The 25,333-nt window shown below is 38.8% G+C and overlaps 1 protein-coding gene across 4 annotated transcripts in view; it reads left to right on the top strand.

Annotated features, from left to right (window-relative positions):
* The window catches only part of VTI1A (vesicle transport through interaction with t-SNAREs 1A), a 236,331-nt gene that overhangs the window by 126,999 nt on the left and 83,999 nt on the right, over nt 1-25,333 (top strand). For 2 of the 4 annotated variants that reach the window (XM_079976037.1, XM_079976038.1), the window contains 2 exons: nt 21,571-21,641; nt 23,172-23,244. In XM_079976037.1, the coding sequence (XP_079832163.1) occupies nt 21,571-21,641; nt 23,172-23,237 (137 nt within the window). In that variant the 3' untranslated portion in view covers nt 23,238-23,244. The remainder of the gene's footprint in view (nt 1-21,570; nt 21,642-23,171; nt 23,245-25,333) is intronic. The other 2 variants (XM_079976035.1, XM_079976036.1) reach the window with 1 other exon arrangement.

Below are 25,333 nucleotides of genomic sequence, written 5' to 3'. Positions count from 1 at the left end.
CTTGCCCTGACCTTTGAGGCCTGTGGAAACTTGGCATTTGAGCAAGGAGGTTTGGAGGGAGTGATTGTGGTGGAGTTTGGTGGAGTTTTGGTTTTTTAAGGCTTTTTCAGGGGTTTCCAGAGGTTTAGCGGGTATTTGCCAACCTTTTCAATGGTGTGCCCAATATACACGATTTCACTTAAACGTGTGGTGCCTCTGAACGCCACCCCTGCGTAAATGAGGAGTTGCCTGTACATTTGAAAACCTTGTCATACACCATGCTATGTGAAATAAAAATGTGCAGAGTTGCACCAAGATTTAATTTCCATTTAGATGGATACCGCCCATAGTATTTAACTCCTTTGACTTCATTGTTGTGAAATACCATTGTGAACCTAAGATTTTAATTTGCCTCTTTGTCTGGAAAAACAATTTCCCTCTTAGATTGCATTGTAAACTGGGCAGATAAGCTGGCATTTGAAGCTCCTGACTTTTGGTTAAAAATTATGCTTTATATGATAGTTCAGCATTGCAGCTTAGCATCACACCACATGGAATCAGTCACCACATTAGGCAGTGTGTATGAAGGGATTCAGCCCTTTTGAAACATCTTAGTATATGTAAAATGATTTATCCCAATGTATATTGCTTAACAGTTTCCTATGCTGATTTGTTGCATTTTCATTCTTCAGTCATTATAGGAAGGCCCTTCTCGTGTTCTTCATGGTGTGCTTGTGTTTTTGTTGTTGGTCTTGTTGTTTTTATTATGTATTTTGTGTTATTATCTTGTATTTTTATGTTGTGAACTGCCCTGAGATCTACAGGTGAAGGGTAGTATACAAATAATAATAATAATAATAATAATAATAATAATAATAATAATAATTTGAAATACTACAAGATTTTTGTAAATATCCCAGTTTTATGAATTAAGTATGATGTAATTTTGCAAGTAATTGTTTTCTAAGGCTCTGATTTGCACTTTTATGCAAGACTTCTCTGAAGCAAGTAGACTATAGAAATTTTTAATTAATTGTGGGCATTTTGTTGTTTTTAGATAATACATAACCTACAGGTAAAATTCTGGTATACTCACAGCAGTCTTTTTGTACCCAGAATGCTGCTAATTCAGATATTCAAAGCGTAAATCCTCTGTGGGCATGCAGGCTATTGAGCAAACGGTTGATCGATATGAACACAGTGAAAGATTCTGTTAATTAAAGCATCTCCCATTAATTTCTAAGGCAAGAAGAACTGAAAGAAATTTCAGTTACATCTTCCCTTTCTCACCAAAACTGTTCGCAGATGCTAGCAAGCATCTATTCATAAACTGTGGAGAGCAGGTGTGGGGAACATTTCTCTTCCAGAGGTTGCTGAACTATAACTCCCATCAGCACCAGCAAGCTTGGCAAATGGCCAAGATTGATGGGAGTTGTAGTTCAGCAACCTCTGAAGACCCAAAAGTTCCCTCCCCACCCTGTGTAGAGTATAATATACCAATATAGATTTAAGGTTTAAATTGTCACATAGAATTAAACTGCATGATATAAATGATATGCTATATTGTTGGTTGGATCTTAGACACCGTTTCCACAATGACACCATTTCTAAATAATTTCACCAATATTTTCACTCTGAAACTAACCCTTCCATCATCTTATCCAAGAAGAAGTGGGACTGGGACCATGCTGGCTCTGGTTGGGCCACTGATTGTGAATATTTTAAAGTTGTTATAGTTAGCTCTTTGTACTTTCTTAAACTTCCCCACTGATAGCAATGTCATGTGTTGCTGCTAAGCTAATGTTGGTCTTCACACTTCATTAATAGTATTTGAGGAGACTAGTGTATATGATTCTGTGATTCTGTGTCTTCAAAATGAGGCAGATCATTCTTCACTGTATATTGTCAATCAGATAGGCATAAAATGGAGAGATATTTTCCCCCCTAAGATCTAGCTTCTCTCCCTTCCAGTGCTTGAAACTTATTATATGGGCTGCAATTTATACCACTTTCAAGTTACCAGTGCTAGCCCTCAGAATCAGTATATGTCCCTCAGTTAATTTAGAGATGTCATGACAGTGTGAGAATTCTACTTGGTATGTTTTAAACCACAGTGGGACCTCGGGTTAAGAACTTAATTCGTTCTGGAGGTCCATTCTTAATCTGAAACTGTTCTTAACCCAAGGTACCATTTTAGCTAATGGGGCTTCCCGCTGCCGCGGCCACGCGATTTCTGTTCTCATCCTGAAGCAAGTTCTTAACCTGAGGTAATATTCCTGGGTTAGTGGAGACTGTAACCTGAAGCATCTGTAACCTGAAGCGTCTGTAACCTGAGGTATCACTGTATTCAAATCAAATATTTTCTCTGCCACCCAGATTTATTTTCACGCAGCTTTAATGTTAGTCACAGTGGATTTCAAACATAAGTGAATAACAATGCAAATGTCGCTGGCAGTGTCAGCATCTATTGTAATGAAGCTGTTTGACAATGGGCAAGGCCAAATGCGTCACAGGCATTCCTGTGGCAATGTTTCTTACAGACCACACTCCCTCTGGGGAATTGAAGCAAAAACATACTTGTGAAATGAAGGGGAATTTCAGGAGCGGATGAGCCTGAGACGTGACTCAGAGTGGACATCAGGGATCAAAAGTGAACATAGAGGATAGGCTATGCTCTGTTCCACACGGGGTTGCTCAAAATCCATAGTTCCTGGCATCCATCTAACTGCAGAGCCAATGGAGTGTGCTTCTGGGAGTGAAGTCAAACTGCTTTGGACATCAGTCCTTTACAGTAATGTGTTTGGTGATTAGATAACAATCCCGTATTTATGAGATTTTGAAAGGATGGATGATTTCATACTTCAAATTTAAAACTATAGATACTGAACAAAATCTCATTTTCATGAGAAATGTTAAAATTCATGGTCTAGCTTCTGCTACTTCTGGAAAATCATTGTTATTCTGTAATTCTCAAAAGTGAGGTGATTGCTTTGAAATCTGACCCATATTTCTTCCCATATAATGTACTATACATATAATGTATCTAGAATTAACAAATAAGCATGCATCTCTTTATATCCATTAAAAAAAAAAAAGATTTATAGAACTCCAGCTGCTGCTCTTCTGTTTCTAGGAACTCTCCTGGTCTAATTGTGACTATCAAATCATTACATTGTACGACAGAGAATTTCTGACTAAATCAACAGATGATATTTTAATGAAGGAAGAATTGGAATTGATGCATTCTTTCTGTTTGTCTGGGGCAAGCTGATCTCTCTAACTGCAGGGCTTGATTAAGTTTAGAAAAAGGCAGGAGTCAGTATCTGCTTATTATATTGATATCATAGTTTGCTTAAGTATTAAGAATACCTTTTAAAATATGTTTTTTTTTATAGTACCCATGATTAAAAATTTCCTTTTGGCTTATTTATTTTCTTTCACGTATTTTCTTTCTTCCACCATGGAACCCAGCGTGGTTCCCAGGAGGCCTCTGATCAAGGCACTGACCACACTCCCAACTTGCTTAGCTTCTGCAAGGTGGAGGTCTCGCATGGCTTCAGACCCATAGCACAGCTATATCTCAAGACTTTCCTCCCACATCCTTCGTGTTGACAGCTACTGCTAAGAAGATCACATTTTTAGCATTGCCTCGGGAACAGCTGAATTGCTATAAGGGTTGGCTGATTGTTACACAATCTGTAAAGGCATTGTTAACCAGCAGTGGGTAACCACCAGCCCATGGGCCAAATTAGGCCCAACACATTCCTAATTTAGCCCACGAGGCTGTTTCCTCAAACCCTGTCCATGTACCCCACACCTGACATTGTGTGTGACATCAGGTGTAGGGCAGTGGAGCTGCAGTGGAACTGTCAGGATCCTTAATGTGCCCTCCTGATTGTTCCTTGGCAAGCAATTAGCACTTTCAATAAACCCTGCAGGGAAACATTTCCTTCGCTTACATAGTTTGAGGTCAACCACTGCAATTCTCACTCTCTCTATTGTTGTTGGCTTTGCTTAAAATATTGCCTAAAATCACAGATCTCTAAACAATTTACAACGGAATGAAATATAGATTAGCATGCATCCTTAAAAGTGATCAGATGAAATTAATATTTTGGAAGTGCTTGCTGGGGGGAGAAAGTGTTTTCATGTCAACACCATGCAATGCTGGCATCTGCCTCATCTCTACTTGGATGTGTTCCATAATGCAGGGACTATTGCACTGATTGCTCTCTTCTGAGCGTAGAGACGTTTGATTTCTGAGACATGAGGCACCTCCGAAAGCTCAGTCTCTGACGATTGTGATCTAGTCTGATGATATGGATTGCATACATGTATCAAATACCAGATACTATATACTCTTCGAAAGCCCTTTCCAGGGCATGTTTTAGACATGTGCACCTAAGAAATCATTGCCGTGTGATTTCTAAATACAAGTTGTTTCCTTATTAAATTGTTTAAAGATAGTTTGGAACATATCCTTCATATCCTTAATGGCGCAGAGTTCAATCCTATAGTGACAACAGAGTATACAACTGAATTCGTGTCCCTGATGTAGCACAAGGTGATTTCTGGTTTCCTTGGTCCAATGCCAGCCATCTTCTCTGTGGTGTAGAAGAAATAGTAGCTAGTTTGGTGCACTGCTGGTGGCAGGCATCCGGAAAATCAGGCAGACAACTGAAGAGCCTTCTGCGAGAGTGGCCCTTTCCTGGTGCATAGCTGAATCTTCAAGAGGGTATGCAGAAAAGGGACTTTGAGAGGCAAGTGTCTAACCTGCCAGGACTGACTAACCTGCCCCACATAGGACTCCACTGTAGGAGTTGCCGGTCAAGATTAAGGCTAGGACAGAGGCCTCCCTTGTATGCTTATATAAAGCACCACTGATGGTGTACATTGATGGCAATTTATAAATAAAAATAATTCTGATGAAAAATGGCTGTATGCATTCGTAGGATCAGGCTGTCCCACCCAGCTCCAACATCAGAACCTTAAAAAGCGGCATACAGGCTGTGGCATTAATCAATGTATCTATGTGCATCTACTGTCAGCGGGGATTCTGTAGGCTCTCATTTGTATCAGGTAGACTTCAAATGGTAAAGAATAGGTGTCAGCAAAGTACAGAATTGATATGTTGATTGGTTTTTGTATCTCCTTCCTAGGATGGAAACCATTGTTGACTTTGTTTGACAAAAATGGCAAACAATTTCATTTTCCATAATTATTAGTAATAAAACTTATTTAATAAATTATTTACCTGTGACAGCAGGATTTATTATTTGTTGATGAGCTTCCAGGGGATAGTACTTGCTCATAAAAAGGCAAAAATGTGACACTAATACAGTCATACAGTGAATATGTATGATTATATACATACTGCACCTATGCTGTGTTAATAAGCATAGCAACGTTAAGTAATTTGTGTTTCTTATGACATCTTATCACTGTTTCAAAATAGCAGTACTCTTGCGCCTATTTGCCTATCACTGCTTATCATCATCGTCATCATTTATTTCATGCATAAATTTTTAAACAACAGCATGCTTTTTTAAAAAATCATGCCTAATACCGAGATATATTCAATATTCTCAGAAGAATTCCTGCTCTCATCATTCATCCAAAAGTAAATCAATATCTTAGATGATAACAAATTGTTTTTTAAACATTTTTGGACAAAAAAATATATTGGCTGTGAGTCCTGCTTCCTGCCTTGCAGACCTTTTTCCACATGGCCTGGGAGGGCATGGACCTGACTGACTCCAGCTAAGCATTAAAACTCTTCTGTCTCTCTGGAAATCATGGCAGTCTCTTACAGGGATCTGTCAGCATTCCAGCATAATGGGGTTTGTGTGAATATTGGATTTTGGTAGCATCCCTATGCTGAGTGTGGCATGAATTGAGATTATCTGGAGACATGTCAGGAGCTTCTGGGTTGCTGAGTCAAAAGATTCCTAGTGACCAGTGCCTATTACGGTTTCTCTCAAACATTCTGGTACAGACAGCAGCCTGCAAGTTTGACCAGTTGTTTGCCAGTCTGCCTTTTTTTCTAGAATAGATGTCACCAGTCTTATTAGACCAATGGGCACATGTGAAATTTTGAGAAAGTTCTGTGGGGTCCTATCACAAAATGACTATGGGGGGTGTGACACAATGCACAATGGCTGCAACAGAAAACAAAACAAAAAAATGTTGTGGGCATATTCCTTTATCAGCTGCCACTGCACTTGTTCATGGAGAAATGTTCTTTGCACCTCTCCTCTTTTTAGAAAAGAGGGAGGGAGGCTGTCCAGTCTTGGCATACAATGAAATGTGAGCATGCTTAGTGTAGGAAACTCTTAGCCAATGCAAACATGAACTGAGCAGGAAGACTGAGCTTGTCTTCTCGCCACTAGCATCTGGGCTGAGGTCCAGTCTGAGCACTAGAACAGAAACTCTAATTATGGCCTATGCTTACTCAGCAGCTTACAGGATCAGACTTCTAAATATGTGCATTTTGTTTTGCTAAAGGGAAGAAAACTCGTTATTTTAAACTGATCCATGAGATTCTTCCCCACTTTTCTCGGATAATCAAAGATTATTTAATGATATGTAAAATATTCATAACACAAGGAGATTGTTACTCCTGAGACCGTTATACAAAGCAGTAATATGTGTTAGACAAATGACAGAAACCTATTCATTTCTTTTAAAAAAAATGAGTGTATGAAAGCAAGTAACTTGTTGTACCAATTGTAGTCCAGACTGTATTACTGTGTATCATGGACTAATCTGATCCCTGATGGTGTAATATGACATGAGTTGAATAGTGCATAAATATTGCATTTTATTTATGTGTGTATGAATCACACCAGTACATTCTTATTTCATGTTATTATCATAAATTATTGGAAACTCCTTTTTGCCTCCCAGTTAATTTTAAGAATTTGTGTTTTACACCTTAATGTGGCAAAAATTTTGCCATAATCCTGAGTAAATACTACTTTAGTTATTCATTCTTTTATGAAGTGTTTGATAACTCCTATACAAACATTTTACAAGGCACTGTTTTCACTACTGATAGTCATTAATTTTGCTAATTGCTAAAGAAAACCTGAAACCTGGGATGTATAGGCTTTATCTGCTGCTCATCATGTGTCTGCATTTATGGACATAGATGCATATGTATTTGTGTAGACTTTCAAAACAAATCTAGCCTGGCATTGTAATCTTGACTTAAGCTATTGTTACTGCCCGCAGGAGCCATACCAGCAACTGAATGTGGCAGTAATATAAAATACAAGTAAGAATGTCTAGAGTCTTGATGGTTGTCATTTGATTAAATATATGTGAATTCCGTTTGATCTTGTCTTTTTATAATTCAGAGGGGCTTCGTTGTATATGTCTCACCTTTCTATAAAGTGTTTCTGGCAATCAAGCCTCAATTTCTCTTCTTATCTACATGCTTGCTATAGACACGTAGCGGCTATGTTTTTTGTTCAAATGTTATGGTTGTAAACTGTTCTTAATTTCTGCCATTTGTTCTGTAGATGTAAAAAAAAAATCCATCTTAAGGTGGGGGGAAAGAAAAATCCATTATATTTGAAGGAATTTGATAATTTTGTTGTAGTTCATTGCATGGCAGGTGGTAATAATGTCTATGCCAGCGCTGTCAAAATATGAAAATTAAAATGACGATGGGTTTTAATGAAATCCATTTGACAAATATAATTAAGGTGTTTTAATATGAAGGCCTGTAATAAAGACTACCGGTGGACTCCCTGAGGTCCTGACTAATTGTGTAGATTGCTTTTAAGCTTTGAATAGTTTTATTGGATAATGAACTGTTAAGAAGTGTTAGATCTTTCTTAAGCAGAATTTGGTTTGAAAAAGAAGAGGAGAGACAGGCCTGAGGTGTGGCATTTTAAACATAATTAGAAGAGAGTTTTAAGTTAACATCTTTGATCTTGCTGTCAGGTTTTGATTAGAGCTGTAAATGCTTTAATCAAGTGCAGTGTAGTCATTACATTTCTAACTGTTTTAAAACTGTGAAATTACTGAGATGCTGACATCAGTTTAACACATTTTGAACATTTGCAGCAAAGTTGTGTTGGTAAACTCTTAGTTTATATTAATATGTCAGAGTGTGGTGATTTTCCAATGTATAGTGTACGTGCATAATTATAATATGATGAACACATAATTTTGTGTTTTAAAAATACATATAAACAATAAAGGAAGGTTCATTGTATTTGATGAGAATATCATTCACTAAATTTTGTAAGATTTGCAGTTGGTCTATATATAAAGGCTTGCTGATTCTAAAATTGTTTGTGTGTGTGAAGCACAGCCATGCGCAAGGTTTTGTATGTGTGATGTACAGGGTGAAAGCTTACATTTTGAATCACTCCTTCATAAGGGAAAATGAAGGAAAAATGAAGGACAGATTGTTAGTGTAAGAGCCATTACAATACAGGCTACGTTTTCTTGAAGACTGGCTGTATAGATTCTGCCATTATGCCCCATAGGTGCAGTTGGTACTGGGTACAGAAATTAAGTATGCCGAGAACTTTGACTTTCTTTTCAGTTTCAGAAAACAAGCTTCAGGCTTGAAAATGCGTGAATGATCTAGAGAAATCTCTGGACCTTGAGGGTGCAGATGGAAGAAAGGATGGGAAATGAAGTGATCAGGGCATATAATAATAGTATAAGAGTACTACTTCAATTATTTGCAAAGTTCTTTGCCTGATGATTAGCAGAAACAAAATACATTATGGGGAATATACCGGTATGTGTGTAAATACACATCCATTTCTACTAAGACTTTTGTATGTACACAAAATTAAGATGTTGTAAAATCAGAATTCTGATTCAGCATCTGCAATTATGCAATAAAAAGGAAATGCTTACTTTAACAAATCAACAACAACAACAAACCTATGGTTATGTGAAACATAATAAACACACAAGACGTAACCGGCTGTACTTTTGAATAAATAAGTTATACTATTCATTGTATCGAATTGTAGATTTCAACAGAAATCTCATAAAGTTCAACGAAAAATCAGAAGATCCAGTGGATCAGTTCATTCTCTAGTCAGTTCATGCATAAGGTCCATACATGTAAAAGTATCTATTCCACCTGTCTGTTCAAAGAGTCCAATAATCCATATGAAGGGTTGTTACAGTTCCACAGAATCCTTTCACAGAGTCTAAGACAATGATTTCCGGAATATTAGCCTTGTTTCGCCATCCTAGGCTTCATCAGTAGAACAGGCTCATATGTAATATTACAGGATATTGGATCTTATAGCATAGTAGTGGTTGAACTGATCCACTTGATCTTCTGCTTTTTTTGTTGAACTTTATGAGACTTCCGTTGAAATCTACAATTCGATACAATGAATAGTTTACAGCCACTCACGTCTTGTGTGTTTATTGAGTACTTTAACAAATCAGCAAAAACTGAAGGCAACATTACACTGTCATGTTCATTTTTATATGCCACGTTTTTCTGCCAACAGAATGGCACCCAAAGGGAGTTTGATTTTGCTGTTGTCAGTGTCATTTGATAGGTTGTTACTAAAAGCTGTAAGTAATAGTTTCTATTGATGTAGTAGCTGCTTTTGCAATTGTAATCTGCCACATCCGTTACGCTACCAGGAAAGTCCTTGCATGCATACTTGTTGGAGAAAACTCTTTCTTGCTAGGTATTTTGAAGATCTATTCTGTACTTACACTTAATGTAAAGCAGTCTGAAAGGAATTTGCAGAGGGGCAACTGTATTGGTCTGTACAGCATAAACAACAGAGGCTTGTGCCACCTTGAATTTATTATGCCCTGCAGTCTCATGAACTGGACTGTAGGCCATGAAAGCTCATGCCACAATAAAGTTGTTTGTCTGGCAGGGTTTTGCTGAGAAGAATTGATGGTGAAAAAGGCAAATTGCATGCTACAGAAAGAAACTGAAAAATAAAACTGTCAATATCATGATGCAGTTATACAAAGCTATGGTGAAACCACATTTGGAATACTGTGTAGAGTTCTGACCACCTTGCCTCAAAAATGGTTTTTGTAGAGTTGGAAAAGGTTCAGAAAGGGGGAACCAAAATGATCAATGGGATGGATCAACTACCCTATGAGAAAAGGCTGCAACATTAGGGGCTGTTTAGTTTAGAGAAAATGTAAGTAAGAGATGAAATGATAGAGAAAAGCTTACCTCCCTCTCTCATGACACTCAAACAGCCAATAAAGCTGAATGTTGGAAGATTTGGGACAGATAAAATAGGGCTGCCATACGTCAAGGTTTTCAACTGGAAAATGGCATCCAGACAGATTTTCGGCAAATCAGCAAAAATGTCCGGGGAAACCCAGATGTATGGCAAGAGGATTTAAAAATCAAAATTCAGAAAAGGCCCAAATCTTAGATTTGTGGGGGGGGAGAGAGAGAGAGGAGGAGGAGGAGGAGGAGAAGAAGAAGAGAAGAAGATGATGAAGAAGAAGAAGAAGAAGAAGAAGAAGAAGAAGAAGAAGAGGAGGAGGAGGAGGAGGAGGAGGAGGAGGAGGAGGAGGAGGAGGAGGAGGCAGCAAAAAGCTCTACAACTTTGTCTGGATTTTCACTTTTGGGGAATATGGCAACCCTTGATAAAAGAAAATACTTCTTAAATGTGGCTCACGGTTAAAGTATGAAATTTGCTCTCACAGGAGGCAGTGGTAGCCACCATCTTAGAAAGCACTAAAAGAGGATTGAACAAATACATGGAGGATGAGGTTATCAATGCGTATGATTCCACAATGGCTATTCTTTGCCTCTGTGGTCAAGGGCTTCTGAATATCGATGAGTCTGATCATTTTCAGTGCTGCATAATTAAACTGTAGGGCTGGTATTGTTGCTGAAGTGATAAATGTACAAATATTTGTCAAAGGTAGTCAAAATATTAATGGAAGAGTCATCATAATAATAACTTTATTTTTTATACCTTGCCCATCTGTTTCTCCAGCCTCCCTGGGCAGCTTATAGTATATCTAAAAACAAAATAAAAACAAGCATTAAGAAAACCTCCCAATACAGGGCAGCCTTCAGATGTCTTCTAAATGTTGTGTAGTTCTTTATCTCCTTGACATCTGAAGGGAGGACGTTCCACAGGGAGGGCACCAATACCAAGAAGGCCCTCTGCCTGGTTCCCTGTAACTTTGCTTCTTGCAGTGAGGGAACCAGCAGAAGACCCTCGGAGGAGGACCTCAGTGTCCAGGCTAAGCGTTGGGGGTGGAGACGCTCCTTCAGGTATACTGAATAATTCAGGTACAAGTATAATTAAAAATCATGATCAGGTCTAAATATTAATCCTGATTATCAAAAAAACTTTCCCCTGTTTTACTGTAAATTTAGTTCTGAAATAAAAACATCCTGTTGATTTTTTTTTTTTGACACAAAGTACTTTTTTAGGAAGAAGTATTACATTTTCATACAGTGCTGAAGGCTCATGAATAATTTTGAATTCATTTTCATTCTTTTATGTTTCCACTTTTAAGACATCTTTTTTATGTGTGCTAAGAACCTTGAACAATCTCTTTACTCAGCAGTCTTCCGCATTTTGTTTTCTCTCTTTTTTTAACCTTAGAACTCTGTGTCTCCAACTTTGCAATACATTTTTTATACGTGACATTTTGTTTTCAAGCAAGAGTTCATTCTGGAAGGAAGAAATCGAAGCTAGTGAAAGGATTGGCTAATTATCATTTTTCTCAGGACAACAGAAACATGCTGTTCTGTTGACTTGCAGTGTTTGTAATTTATACCCATTAAATTGATGTTTTATCATCTATTACTGATTCCTAGGCTTCTGTTTGCACTTATTGGTTGTAACAAGCATTTTGTTTTTGTACAGGAGAAAAATGGTCTCAGTCACTTCTACTGTATCCGAAAAGGAGAATGGGATTTGTAAATGATAAATGGGGAAGTTGACTAGCTAACTAATAAAGATTTGTCTTAATCAAGTATGATTTGTCAGAACAGGAGCGCGTTGAGGTCAGGGCACATGCAATGAATAATACAGCATTCACAGGAGAGGAGGACCAGGCAAAAGGCCTCATAAATATGCTGTGATTACCCAGTGCTAATTCATATTCAAAGAATGAGTGGCATTGAAGCCAGCTCCTAGGTTTCTGAGCAGTTAACCTGTGCTGTGGTGTGTTTTTTCCCCGGGTCCTCTGGTCTTAAGAAAACTTTAGCATATTTTCTATAAGTATCATGTTCAATGCAGCTCTTATTGTATTGGATAAATGTTGTTGTTTGTGGTTGCTGATTTGAAGCCCCAATTATTATACTTTCCCCCCTCTTTATTGCTCTCAATTTCAATAACTTTTGTTTATTGTTATTTAGTATGAGTATTGGTGCAACAGTGAAAGCCCTTTTCCATTTTGCATGTATCTCTAAAGCATGAATGTTTTGTCACAAAGTTCTCTTTACTACCTTGAAAGAATGTAGAATAAAACAGAAATACAGTGGTACCTCTAGTTAAGAACTTAATTCATTCCGGAGGTCCATTCTTAACCTGAAACTGTTCTTAACCTGAGTTACCACTTTAGTTAATGGGGCATCCCGCTGCCGTCGCGCGATATCTGTTCTCATCCTGAAGCAAAGTTCTTAACCCGAGGTACTACTTCCAGGTTAGCGGAGTCTGTAACCTGAAGCCTTTGTAACCCGAAGTGTTTGTAACGCAAGGTACCACTGTAGTACTTACCTATCTTTCCCCACATTTTTGACTATCTAATCAGATACCTAAGTGTAGTTTCCTAAAGTTAAAACTTTGTGCAGTTTGGATTGCTGGGTACTTGAATACACCCGGTGGTGGTCAAGTCCCTTTGGAAGTATGTGGACTTTGGGGTTAGTGCTGCTTGGAGTAGGGCACAAAGGAGCTTCAGGTTTTGTTGGGCAAGATCACCTCCATGAGCTTCCCCCTGGCTCTTAGGGAGTCCTCTCTTGTCACTGAGCCATTATTGCCAACTGCTGCTACTCCTTTTCAAATTCCCACTCTTTTAGAGCCTCTGAATAGAGAGCAGAGAGATGATAACTGCAGAATTGTAAAGGTTTCTCAAGATGATCAGCCTTATGTATTTATTTACAAATTTTATTAGTAGACTTCCAGTTGTCTGTCCAACCTGGTTCTCTCATACATATATATATAGATATACAGAGAGAGATGCATAGCCAAAATACCCCGTTTTGAGTTTTTCCCTAACGCAAATGTGTTGGCATCATCTGGAGCAGAAAAACATGTGGGAAAGACATAATCACTGTTACCATATTTATATTTGTATAGAGGAAATTGAAATTGAAAAGGAATGAATAGTTCATGTGTGACTGACATGGAATGCATACAGTGGAACCTCTGGTTGCGGACGTAATCCGTGACGGAGGCACGTCCGCAACCCGCAGCGTTCGTAATCTGCAGCGCTGCATCTGCGCACGCACGTGACGCAATTTGGCGCTTCTGCACATGCGCAAGCGCCAAAACCCAGAAGTAACCCTTTCTGGTACTTATGGGTTTCCCACAGTACACAACCTGAAAATGCGTAACCCGAAGCTTCTGTAACACAAGGTACCACTGCACTGTTCAGATTTTAGCCAGTTTTAGTGACTGATAGCCTACTGATGGACATCCAAATAAGTTTACATATTGTTCAAACTTCCTAACTTAGCTTGTTTCCCCATAGCCTCTGAAATAGCTTTCCTTAAATTGTTGTCAGTGGTACTACTCCAGGAGTGAACAGTCAAAGAGCATCAACTGAATACTTTAATGTTCATCTTCCTGCACTGGTTTTAGACTGAGAGCAACAGTTTCTGATTCTTCTGCCTGGTTAAATCAGGGTGGGGAACAGTTGATCCTCTACACAGTATAGATGGCAAATAGACAGGGATAATGGGAGTTGTAGTCCAGTAACATCTGGAGAGCCACAGGTTCCCTACTCCTGGGTTAATAGATTCACCACACTTGCCCCACCGTGAAGTTTGGACATAGCCTTGGGATTATCTACAAATTGCAGTTTCCAGGGTAGGTTATTGCAAATCATATATGCATGGTAGTTTTTCAATGTAACAGCTATAATGGTTGGCACATGTATTGTACTTGTTTTGTTGTTTAGTCATTTAGTCGTAGAATCATAGAATCATAGAGTTGGAAGAGACCACAAGGGCCATCGAGTCCAACCCCCTGCCAAGCAGGAAACACCATCAGAGCACTCCTGACATATGGTTGTCAAGCCTCTGCTTAAAGACCTCCAAAGAAGGAGACTCCACCACACTCCTTGGCAGCAAATTCCACTGTCGAACAGCTCTTACTGTCAGGAAGTTCTTCCTAATGTTTAGGTGGAATCTTCTTTCTTGTAGTTTGGAACCATTGCTCCGTGTCCGCTTCTCTGGAGCAGCAGAAAGCAACCTTTCTCCCTCCTCTATGTGACATTCTTTTATATATTTGAACATGGCTATCATATCACCCCTTAACCTCCTCTTCTCCAGGCTAAACATGCCCAGCTCCCTTAGCCGTTCCTCATAAGGCATCGTTTCCAGGCCTTTGACCATTTTGGTTGCCCTCCTCTGGACACGTTCCAGTTTGTCAGTGTCCTTCTTGAACTGTGGTGCCCAGAACTGGACACAGTATTCCAGGTGAGGTCTGACCAGAGCAGAATACAGTGGCACTATTACTTCCCTTGATCTAGATGCTATACTCCTATTGATGCAGCCCAGAATTGCATTGGCTTTTTTAGCTGCCGCGACACACTGTTGGCTCATGTCAAGTTTGTGGTCAACCAAGACTCCTAGATCCTTTTCACATGTACTGCTCTCAAGCCAGGTGTCCCCCATCGTGTCCGACTCTTCGTGACCCCATGGGCCAGAGCACGCCAGGCACTCCTGTCTTCCTTCAGTTTGGTCAAACTCATGCTGGTAGCTTCGAGAACACTGTCCAACCATCTCGTCCCCTTCTCCTTTTTGTATTGTACCGTGTAGCTCTAATTTGAACATTCCTGTTGGTAGCGGTGCTGAGTGTCCTTATAGTTTGAAGTATCCACATGATTGGCTGTGGTCAAGACTGGAGCATGACAATGATTACTAAATAATGTGGGTGTGGAGGGGGGGGACACAGGTGTATTGCTTAGTATGCATTGCTCATTCAGTAGAGCCTGAGACTCTTAATCTCATGATTGTTTGGCAAAAGATTTATGTACTTCAGGGGTTGGACTAAGTGATCCTTGGAGTCCCTTCCAACTCTACAATTCTATGATTTATTGATTGATTGATACATTTCTATCTCACCTTTCCTCCAAAGAGCTCAAGGTGACATACACGGCTTTCCAGCTCCCCAGTTTACCCTCACAATAACCTAGGCCAGGGGTAAGCAACCTAAGGCCCGTGGGCTGGATGCAGCCCAATCGCCTTCTCAATCCAGCCTGCGAACGGTCCGGGAATCAGCGTGTTTTTACATGGAATGTGTCCTTTTATTTGAAATGCATCTCTGGGTTATTTGTGGGGCATAGGAATTCGTTCATTTCCCCCCCCCCCCAATATAGTCCGGCTCACCAAATGGTCTGAGGGACGGTGGACCGGCCCACGACTGAAAAATGTTGCTGAACCCTGACCTAGGCTTAAAGTCTGTGACTGGCCCAAGGTCACCCAGTGGGTTTCATGGTTGAGTGAGAATTTGATTCCTGGTTTCCGAAATCCTAGTCCAACACCACATGGGATTTCTTCATTTTTGTAATTTAAGATAAAAGCATTAGCTGCTTTCAGTCCTACATTTTAACCTATTCTTTAATTGAAGCTTTTAGCACATCCATGTGATTCATTTTGCGTTGAATGTTGTTAAGCTGTCATTTTCTGTGCAGTGAATGGTGGATAATATGCTCCATTTTGGAAACCCACTCCATATCTGTTTTATTTTGTACAGTTTCTCAACTGCTTCTTTATTGCACAAGCTCGATAGTAAAGTTTGTGAGTTATGATAACAACTATTTTACTCAACATTCTACTGTTTTCTGTGTATTGGCATGTACTCATTAACTATTATTCTTTTTAGCCATATAACCACCCCTTGTCATCTAAGAACCTTATGATCTAAATACTTCTATCTGTTAGCACTAGTTTCCATATCTAAATATGTCAACTGAAAAGCTATAAATTACAGCAGTTTCACTTGTGCCCCAACACTTAAGATATGTCAGCACTTCCTTTCATTAACTTGCTGTTGTCAGAAACCTAATAATTTGGCTCAAACCTGAACTTTTTTGCTTCAAACTGTGTATTCCCAAGCCTATAAATCCAAGTTGTCACTTCAGTAATACTTTACATTCAGTCCTTTCCTAAAAGCACCACTCCCTCTTTTACCCCACCCTTCTAATCTCTCACTGATGTGATCAGCTTTTAAAAAATTTCATCTGTTACCAAATTTAGTCTCCTACCATAGAGTAGTTTAACTTCAGGTGAAAGACAAAATCTCATTGACAAAAAAGATCCTTTACTTAACTTTCAGGCATAAGTCGCTCAAATGTTTTAACTCATTTCTTATTAATTTGTCACCTGAATAGATAGATCTTACAAAACATTTGTTTCTATCCTTTGCTGTCTTATTCTCATTGCAAATAAAGTTATAATACCCAGTGACAAAGATTCAATCAGACTAAAGAAAGTTACTAGAGTGAAAAAGACCTTCTGTGAGACTGACTTTTATTTATTTCATAAAATGCATATACCACTTAATTTTTTTCATTTTAAAAACCCTCAAAGCTTAACCATGTTGCATTACTTCTTCGAATCTTCGAATTGTTGAGTAGGAGGGGACCACAAGGGTCATCTAGTCCAACTTCCTGCAATGCAGGAATCTTTTGGCTAACGTGGAACTCAAACCCATGACTCTGAGATTAAGAGTCTCATGCTCTGCCAATTGAGCTATCCCTGAGACTCTTAAATCCTGATTCTATACATTTGAGCAGACATTGCATTTGCTTGTGATGTTGATGTAGCATAGCTATAAAACCTTACTCTGCCATGTTTGGGACACTGGTTCAGTAACAAAGCATCCGTTACTCTGACAGAGGAGAAGGGGTGTCCTCTGATGTAAGAACTCCTTCTGCTGAACAAAGGCAACCTCTGGATCCAGTCCATTGCTTTCATGTCAGAAAGTATATAGAAGAATTCTAAGAATTTGTTTCTCATCCACCTAACCATTCTTTGAAAATAAAATCGTTTAATCCCGGAGTAGTATTCAACTCAGAGTATAAATGTAGTAAATTGTGCAATGTAGGATTGTGCATTGTGGAGAGGATACTCAGGCTCTATCTCAGAAAATTTTCTATATTGCGGATGTACCAAAGGTGCAGACAGTCAGCTACAAATTCACTCTTAAATTTTTAGGATTGGGCAGCAACCATTCCGCTATAAATGGTAAATGTAGAAAGGCCTCAAACTCTAGTTAATCTAATGTGAAAGCTTCCAATATCCACAACAGAAAAAAAATGAGAAGAGGAAGGCATGTGAGCCTATGTCTTTCTGGGGCTCATTCTTATAACCCTAAAATATTTCAATATTACATTTAGTATGGCACTCTTCTTTGCTTAGCTGTTCAACTTCCCAAGTCATCTAACAATATGAAGACAAGACAATTCTGGATTTTAAGAAGCTTGATTCATTGTCCCTCTAAGGCTTGTACTAGATGATAAATTTACACTTGCTGATGTGTTATCATTTCATTGCAGCGTAACTCAAGAATGAGATAATTTGTCTGTTGAATGTTCATGCTTTTTTAAGGCAGCACATAAATTATACTGGTGGCTGTGAAAGTATTTGAACTTTGCAATTCTGGATATTTTGTGTATCTTATTACAATAAAATCTTAGTCCCCTTTTGGAATTCTGCACAGCAATGTTTAATTATATCATTGTTTAATCGTAGTGAAGTAATAGATAGATGGAGCCTTTCTGTATTAGGACTCGTTATGATAAACAAATGCTTTCATTTGTTTCTAAATGCCCCAAGAGTTTACAAGATAAGTCTGGATTTTGTAAAGGGTTTGGTATGCCCAGTGTGTCTTCTTTGTTTTTCTTTTGTTTTGTTTTTTACGGTAAGTCACCATGCTGCATTGAAAATGGTGTGTGATCTTGTGGTGGGGAGAGGATGTAGCTGTTCAACTACTTTAATCATAAGCACTATTCTATTCCACAGCTCTATGAATTATGGCCTGAACTCTTAAATGTGGAGTTCACCATGCATTTTGTAAACCTGCTCCAAAGTTCCCAACCACCAATATTGTTTACTATTTATGGGGATAAATTATTTCAAATTCTTTGGAGAATCTAAGCTTAATCCTTGGATACAAATAAATATACCAGAGTGCACATTTTAAATGAAAATGAGTTTTAAGCATTGCACCTTTCGCCAAATGGAATAATTGAGGCCAAGGGTTCTAGACTAGAACATTATGGTTTATCTCCCAAATGCTGTTTGAATGATTAGAAGGATCACTGCTGAAGTTCTGGAAGATGGCTGTTTACTGCCAGGCATTTATTCAAATTCGACTGCAGGTAGCAAATCAGGGTTAGCCAACATGATGCTCTCCAGATGCTGTTGGATTACAGCTCCCATAGGATGCTCTGAAGGCATAGGAGACTGCCACCTGCTAAATCTAAGCAGGTCTACATCTGTTCAGTGCCTGGATGGATAACTGATTAGGGACCGAGTGTATGTTGCCTTGGGTTCCACGATAGAAGAAAGGTGGGATATAAATGTAAGGAAATAAATTCCCATCAGTTCCTGCCAAAATAGCCAATGATCAGGAATTATAAGAATATCAGTGCAGCATTTGGAGAGCATCATGTTGGTGCTGCTTCATCATTTTGGACCTGATGACCCTGGATTCCTGCATAAATATATTTTTAAGCAGTTGTATACATTGTCGTACATAGTACAAAACTAGAAGTCTCAATGTAAGCAACCATGTAAACAGTGGTTGATTGATAAAATTTGAGAGATTATGATTATGTACAAACTAATTCAGCAAGTACAGCAAGCAAATGATGTTATGGCATCCTGGTTTCCTTTTATTTCCTGTGGGAAAGCCCTTGAGGCTTCTCATCAAATTCCAATCAAGGACAGATGTCTATATTCCCCCCGCCCCCGACTATAATCTCTCTTTCTCGTTTATATGAAACATAGATCCCATCTTTCAATAGTTAGCTTCTCCTTAGGTTGTTTTACTGTAGTTGCCCCATAGGCATATACAGGATAGTCTAAGGATTGTAATCAGTGAGTTTCTTTATTCCTTTAATGGTGTTTTAGTATTTTATGAGTGTTGCTTTTTGTAGTTTTAATTTTTTCTAAAATGAAATTCCATGAAACTGTGATTGAAAGGAATTTGCTGTGAGAAGAGAGTTGTTGATTTCTGCTGAATCCCATCCACCCTCCATCTTTGGCTGCAGCCTCCTGCACCAAAGTGCTACTATATCAGAGTAACCCCCAGGAGTGGATTTTCAAAGAACTGCAGAAGGAAGGAGACCTCCAAACCTCTATTGCCCAAACTCTTTGGATTTAAGCCTGTGTTTCAAGTGCTGTATAATTAACACTGTTAATTTAACTTTGGTTTACTTTGGTGGCATCTCTGAAATTATTTTTGGATGAGAATATAACTAGTAGTAACCATTTCAGCCCAAAGGTGTTTAAAGCTCTTAACACCTTTGGGCTGAAATGGTTACTACTAGCTATATTCTCTTCATAAAATACTGAGCCTTCTCTTTAGTTGTATATGTTTGCTAGGAGGCAATGCAGCTATTTCAGTTCTTTGAGTTTTCTGCCGGGTTGAAATTCAAGGCTGAAAGTATTGGCCCTAATTGACATATCAGCAATTCATTTTCTGGTATTCCAACTGACATGGTCTCCATCCTTTATTTATTGATATCTTCAGTCATTGGCAATGAGAGAAAAATACACTATTTGTCAAAGCTGACAGCGTTCTACTCTTGGTTGATGACACTGTTGTCTTGATCAGTGGACAATAAACTTGATGCCAATTGGCAAAGTATATTTATTTTCACAAATGTGATATAAAGTGATTTTTTATCTCTGTTTGCAAAACATCATTCTTCAGCATTTTTATTTACTTTTTAAAAGGAAAGGGTTTCTTTTCCCTGTTTTAAGGATTGGTTTGTGTTGTATACAAGTGAGATTTCATAGTGTGGTACTCAACTGAGTTTTGCTCAGAAAAGACCTATTGAAATCAATAGACCTAATTTAGTCATTTCAGTGAATCTACTCTAAGTAAACCTTAGTTGAATACCACCCATTGCTTTGAATCTGGGTAGGTTGAAGAATAATATGTATTAGATGTATAGCCTTGAAAGCTTATGGCAAGTACAAACAACAACAAAACCAGAAGGAAATTGAATTGACTCATATTCACTGATATTTCTCTCCTTTTTTCAGCTTAATCATGAGCTTCAAATGATTCAGTATTGGTTTATGTCATATAAGACGTTGAAAGAGGATGAGGAATAGATAGGTCTTCAAATATTAATGCTCATTTGCACAAACAATAGACTAACACAATAATGGTACAAAAGATTAAAGAGTTTCAGAAATATTTATACTGTTCTTCCATCTATATACTATAATCTGTCCTTGTAGCATATATTGTACCACCTTTCACCTCTGGGAGGCATTATATATGCAGCTAAAAATTAAGAGCATCAAGCCCGAAAGAAACTGAGAACACTATGGCTGTATAAATTCATGGTTAGCTATCTGAGGAAGTATTCATATTTATATTATTCTATCAGGGACTGCTACAAAAATATAAACTTCAGTAACTTATAAAATATATACCATATTAAGGTGAAATATGTCAATTTAACTAATAATAGCTAAAATAACAATCTTGGTAATCATCTATGCACACATCATCATTTCCTTTGTGGGGCTGGATTAACAAAACTATCTTAGAGTTTGGATGTATAAATTCTGTAGATTTAAATTGCTGTAGTATGCTGTTACTGGAATAATCCCGTCTCCCATCAAAGGGTGTGGTCCATACTGGCCCGTAAGTGATTATGTGAGACAATGGATATTTTGTTTTTTACTGGATATCAGCTCTCACACCTTGGAGGGTGCTACTCCTGTGGGGAAGCTCCAGCTTCATGGATGCTTTCCATGTGTAGCGCCTGTTGTTGCCAGAAGGGGGAACTAAACAAAAAATGCCTATGTTTATGCAGAATTTCATCCATGACACCTGGGATCGTGACTACTGTGATATGTGTTTTGCCCAATACAGTATATCAGATCTGCATCGGTTTTCAATGGTATATGGACTGCATGTTTTTCATTTCTGTGGCTTAAGATTGTTTTTAGGATTTTATTCAACTAACATACCCAGAGAAGACCCATTGAAATTAACAACACTGACTAATGTTAATGAGTCTACTCTGAGTAAAAGTTGGTTGAATACAACCATGATTATCACATTTGGAGACTTACATTTCGTAAAGTATTTGCTAGATTTTATCATTTTCTTGTTTAAAGTGATATTCTCTATTTTTCGTGGTTTGTGACGTTTCCACCCACTTTTTAATTTCTCCATGCAGAACAGATTGGCCAGGACATATTGGAAAATCTCAGCAATGACAGAGAAAAGATTCAGCGTGCTCGAGAAAGAGTAAGTTTGATAATGAGAAACAATTTGCAGCTCCAGATGTACTTAGGATTATCACCAGAATAAGTTTATTATGAATATTTTGAGGAAGGGAGTGAGTATTACTGCTCTTTCTACAAAGCTGGATAAAGATGGAAGTTCTCAAATGTTTCATGCCTCCCTTATCAGACCATGCTGCATTCAACTATATAAATCCAAGTTTTCAGGTAGTGTTCTTTGCCAGCCATTCTACCTGAGATCCTTTCAACTCAAGAAGGTCTCGGTTTACCTGGGGTCTTCTGAATCCATAGTGTTTGTTCTGCTGTAGCTTCTCTTCTTACATTTTTTAAAAATTCTATTTATTGATAAAGTCCCACTGTAGGTTCCTGGTTCACCAGACAGGCGTGAGAAGGATTCAGGTGTGAAGCCCCAGAGAGCTACTGTCAGCCACTGTTGACAATACTGAGCTAGATGGTCTGACTAGGTATAAAATAGATTCCTACATTTACCTAAAAGTTTACCAAGTCGTTTTATTGTTTCACCATATTAAAAGCAAACCAGCAAGAATTGGGGGTTCCCAATGCAGAGTCTGTGGGCACCACTGTGCCCACCAATACTCCTATGTTATTTGTGAAAAGTCTCAGTAAATATTCCTTCAACCACAATGGACGAGAGACTGCTTACTCTTCCTGCTCAGTTCCTAACTCAGCCTGTGCTTCTTTGAACATGTTCCCTTAAACATGACCGTATTTGATTGGATGCTACAAACAGGCAGCCTCCCATCCTTCTGTTCTGAACAGAGAAGCGGTGGAAATAGAGTGGTACCTCTGGTTAAGTACTTAATTCGTTCCGGAGGTCCATTCTTAACCTGAAATTGTTCTTAACCTGAAGCACCACTTTAGCTAATGGGGCCTCCTGCTGCCGCCGTGCCACCAGAGCATGATTTCTGTTCTCATGCTGAAGCAAAGTTCTTAACCGGAGGTACTATTTCTGCGTTAGCGGAGTCTGTAACCTGAAGCGTATGTAACCTGAGGTACCACTGTAACTTCTCTCAGTAAGCAAGCAAGTAAGCATAGCTATTACTGCAGTTCCCTTTTTCCCGTTGATAGGGAAAGGCATGCTGGCACCATTTTGTGGCCCTGTCCCGTGTTCTGTTCTTTGAGATGTGGCAGCCTATTTGTGTTATGTCACACACACCCCATGGCAGCCATTTTGTGACTGACATCCACAGCACTTACTCAAATGTAGCCACTGGCTCAGAAAGATTTTATTAAAAAAAAAAAAAAGAATTTCTATAGCATCCTGCATTTGAAGATCACAGGGCAGTTTACAATATAAAAACACAAAAATGCATACCACAGTAAGAAGCAAAAACAATAACCCCCACACACTACTCTCTTGAAACTCCATTGTTTTTGAAAAATGTGAAGTTTGAAGCACCAGCATATTTCATTAACATGTAAATAGATTGATTCCTTTTAAAAAAACAAACAAACCACAAAGGTCTCTCTACCTATTGGATTATAAACAATCTTTCAACATTTTCCCTCACAGCTCAGAGAAACAGATGCAAACTTGGGCAAGAGTTCAAGGATCCTTACAGGAATGTTACGAAGGTAAGGGCAAGGTAGGGACCCTCTCTCTTTTTCTTGCTTCCTTCATATAAATTGTAATTTAGATAAAATCTATTGACGCTTGTCATAATTTTGAAGCGTTTGGAAATCAGCCAGCTTGGTGTAGTTTTGCTAAGGGCAGTTCCTCTGACAATTAAAACTATTTTGGTTGCTATAGATTTCTTTCTCCCACACACACACCAGTCTGAGATATAGGCCTATGGTTGAAACTTTTTTTTACTGCTGCTTGTTTATATGGATGGCCAACCTTCTTCGCAACACATGCAATCTGTATTCAAGAAACCATTAAAACAATTCCTCGGCTATATTAATATATGCACTTTCCAAGGGGTATCACTCTTGCCCATGCTGGCACAGTTCCTGTAGACATATAGAGCACCACCAAAGAGCTCAGTTTCTCTCACCAAAGCATGTGCAGCTAGATGCACTAGCCTGGGCACGTCCAACTACCAAGATACTGTGATCTACTCCCAGTATAAAAAAAGGCGATGATCTACCCATTGGGAGAGTTTAACAGAGCTGCTGAGCTTTTTTTTAGGGGGGGCGATTTCAAAAACTATGCTCAGCCAATACTACAGCACTGATAATAGCACGCAGCACAACAGCCACCTGTACACGAACAGCCACCCACCATCTTTCCCCTCTCTGCCACCGACGGGGAGGAAATAAATGTCAGCGCGCCACGCTCCCTTATATAGAGTCCGCAATCAACTGCAATGAACAGCGAGCACCCCAGCGATCTACGTATAGATTGCGGTCAACAGGTTGGACATGTCTGCACTAGCCCACCACATGAATTAGGACGTCTGTGCCCACCTGTCTAGCTGTCCCCATTCCGCTAGATCAGGGAAACAGGCTTCAAGCTCCCATGCCCTGACTGAGCAATGAAAGGCAGACTTGATGGGGAGATTTCCTATTCACCTTAATGACCTGAGATACTGCCTGCAACTCTGCACATATATACACGTGCAGGGCTGTTATGTCATATGGAGATGCCACTATATATGTGTATGACATGTGTGAGGAAAATCAAATACACACGTTTCTTCCATTAGCTAGAACGACCCACCCCTCCAAAATGCAGGGACCTAAATAATTATTTTGTCCAATTCCAAGGATAACTTTTAGCAGGGTTCTTATCAGTTGGATCTGTCAGATCTTTATTTAGTATGATTACATGAAAAACCACACAAGAGGAAGCATTTTCAACTTCTCTTTTTTGACATTAGTCAAGCTTTTATGAAGGAGAGGCTGGATAGACAACATGTTTGACACTGAGAAATTGTTGGCATCGTATGTGCAAACTTTTTGTACCGTGAAAGATGGCCAGTGGTCAAAGATTAAGGGAGCTGTAGTCCACAACAAGTGGAGGGAACCAGGTTGGGGAAGGCTGCTTAAAGTTATTTGTGTGCAGCTGCTTACCATGCAGATCAGACGGTTGTTTTCATGCTCCCACAAATGGACAAAGGTCTGCTGTGACATGGAGAAAAATTGCCTGATCCATATGGCAAATTACTGCACATGAGCAACTTCCCATGTGGAAATGGCTGCACGTGAAGTGATTTAAACTATACACCAGCCCTTAATCTCCTCATGAAAATAGCTTGGGTTTGTTTTGCTTTTCCCCCCTTCCTCGTATATCCAGCTGACAAAGGGTAAGATAACGGCACCTCTTGCTTCCATTTCACAAACTTCTCACAATTCAGACTCTGAACCGTAGCAAACAAAATTTTCTGATTAAGAGTAATATGTAAATGACACCAGCTAAATTCAAAATCCATAGAGAAAGGAGGCAGCAATTGAAAGAGATGGTTCAGCGCCTGTAGACAATCAAAATAATAATAATAAAAACTCCATGACCAAACCTATATCCTCCCCAGGAAGGGCCCTGCGACATGAGCTGTAACGAATATTCTGCATATGTCTCCATTTTGTCAAATCTCATTAAAGGGTTTCCTTGCTTTATGTCAATTGAGCTGTCCAAAAATCATTCATCATTTTTAGTGTAAAAAAAAGCCATGCAGTTATTTAAATAATATCATATTAATGTTAAAGTTCAGCTGTCATTTAATAGTATGGCTT

Source organism: Podarcis cretensis (assembly GCF_951804945.1).
Source record: "Podarcis cretensis genome assembly, chromosome: 5".
Lineage (NCBI taxonomy): Eukaryota > Metazoa > Chordata > Lepidosauria > Squamata > Lacertidae > Podarcis > Podarcis cretensis.
The sequence above is the reverse complement of the archived record's forward strand: the minus strand, read 5'-3'. Positions and strand labels throughout refer to the sequence as shown.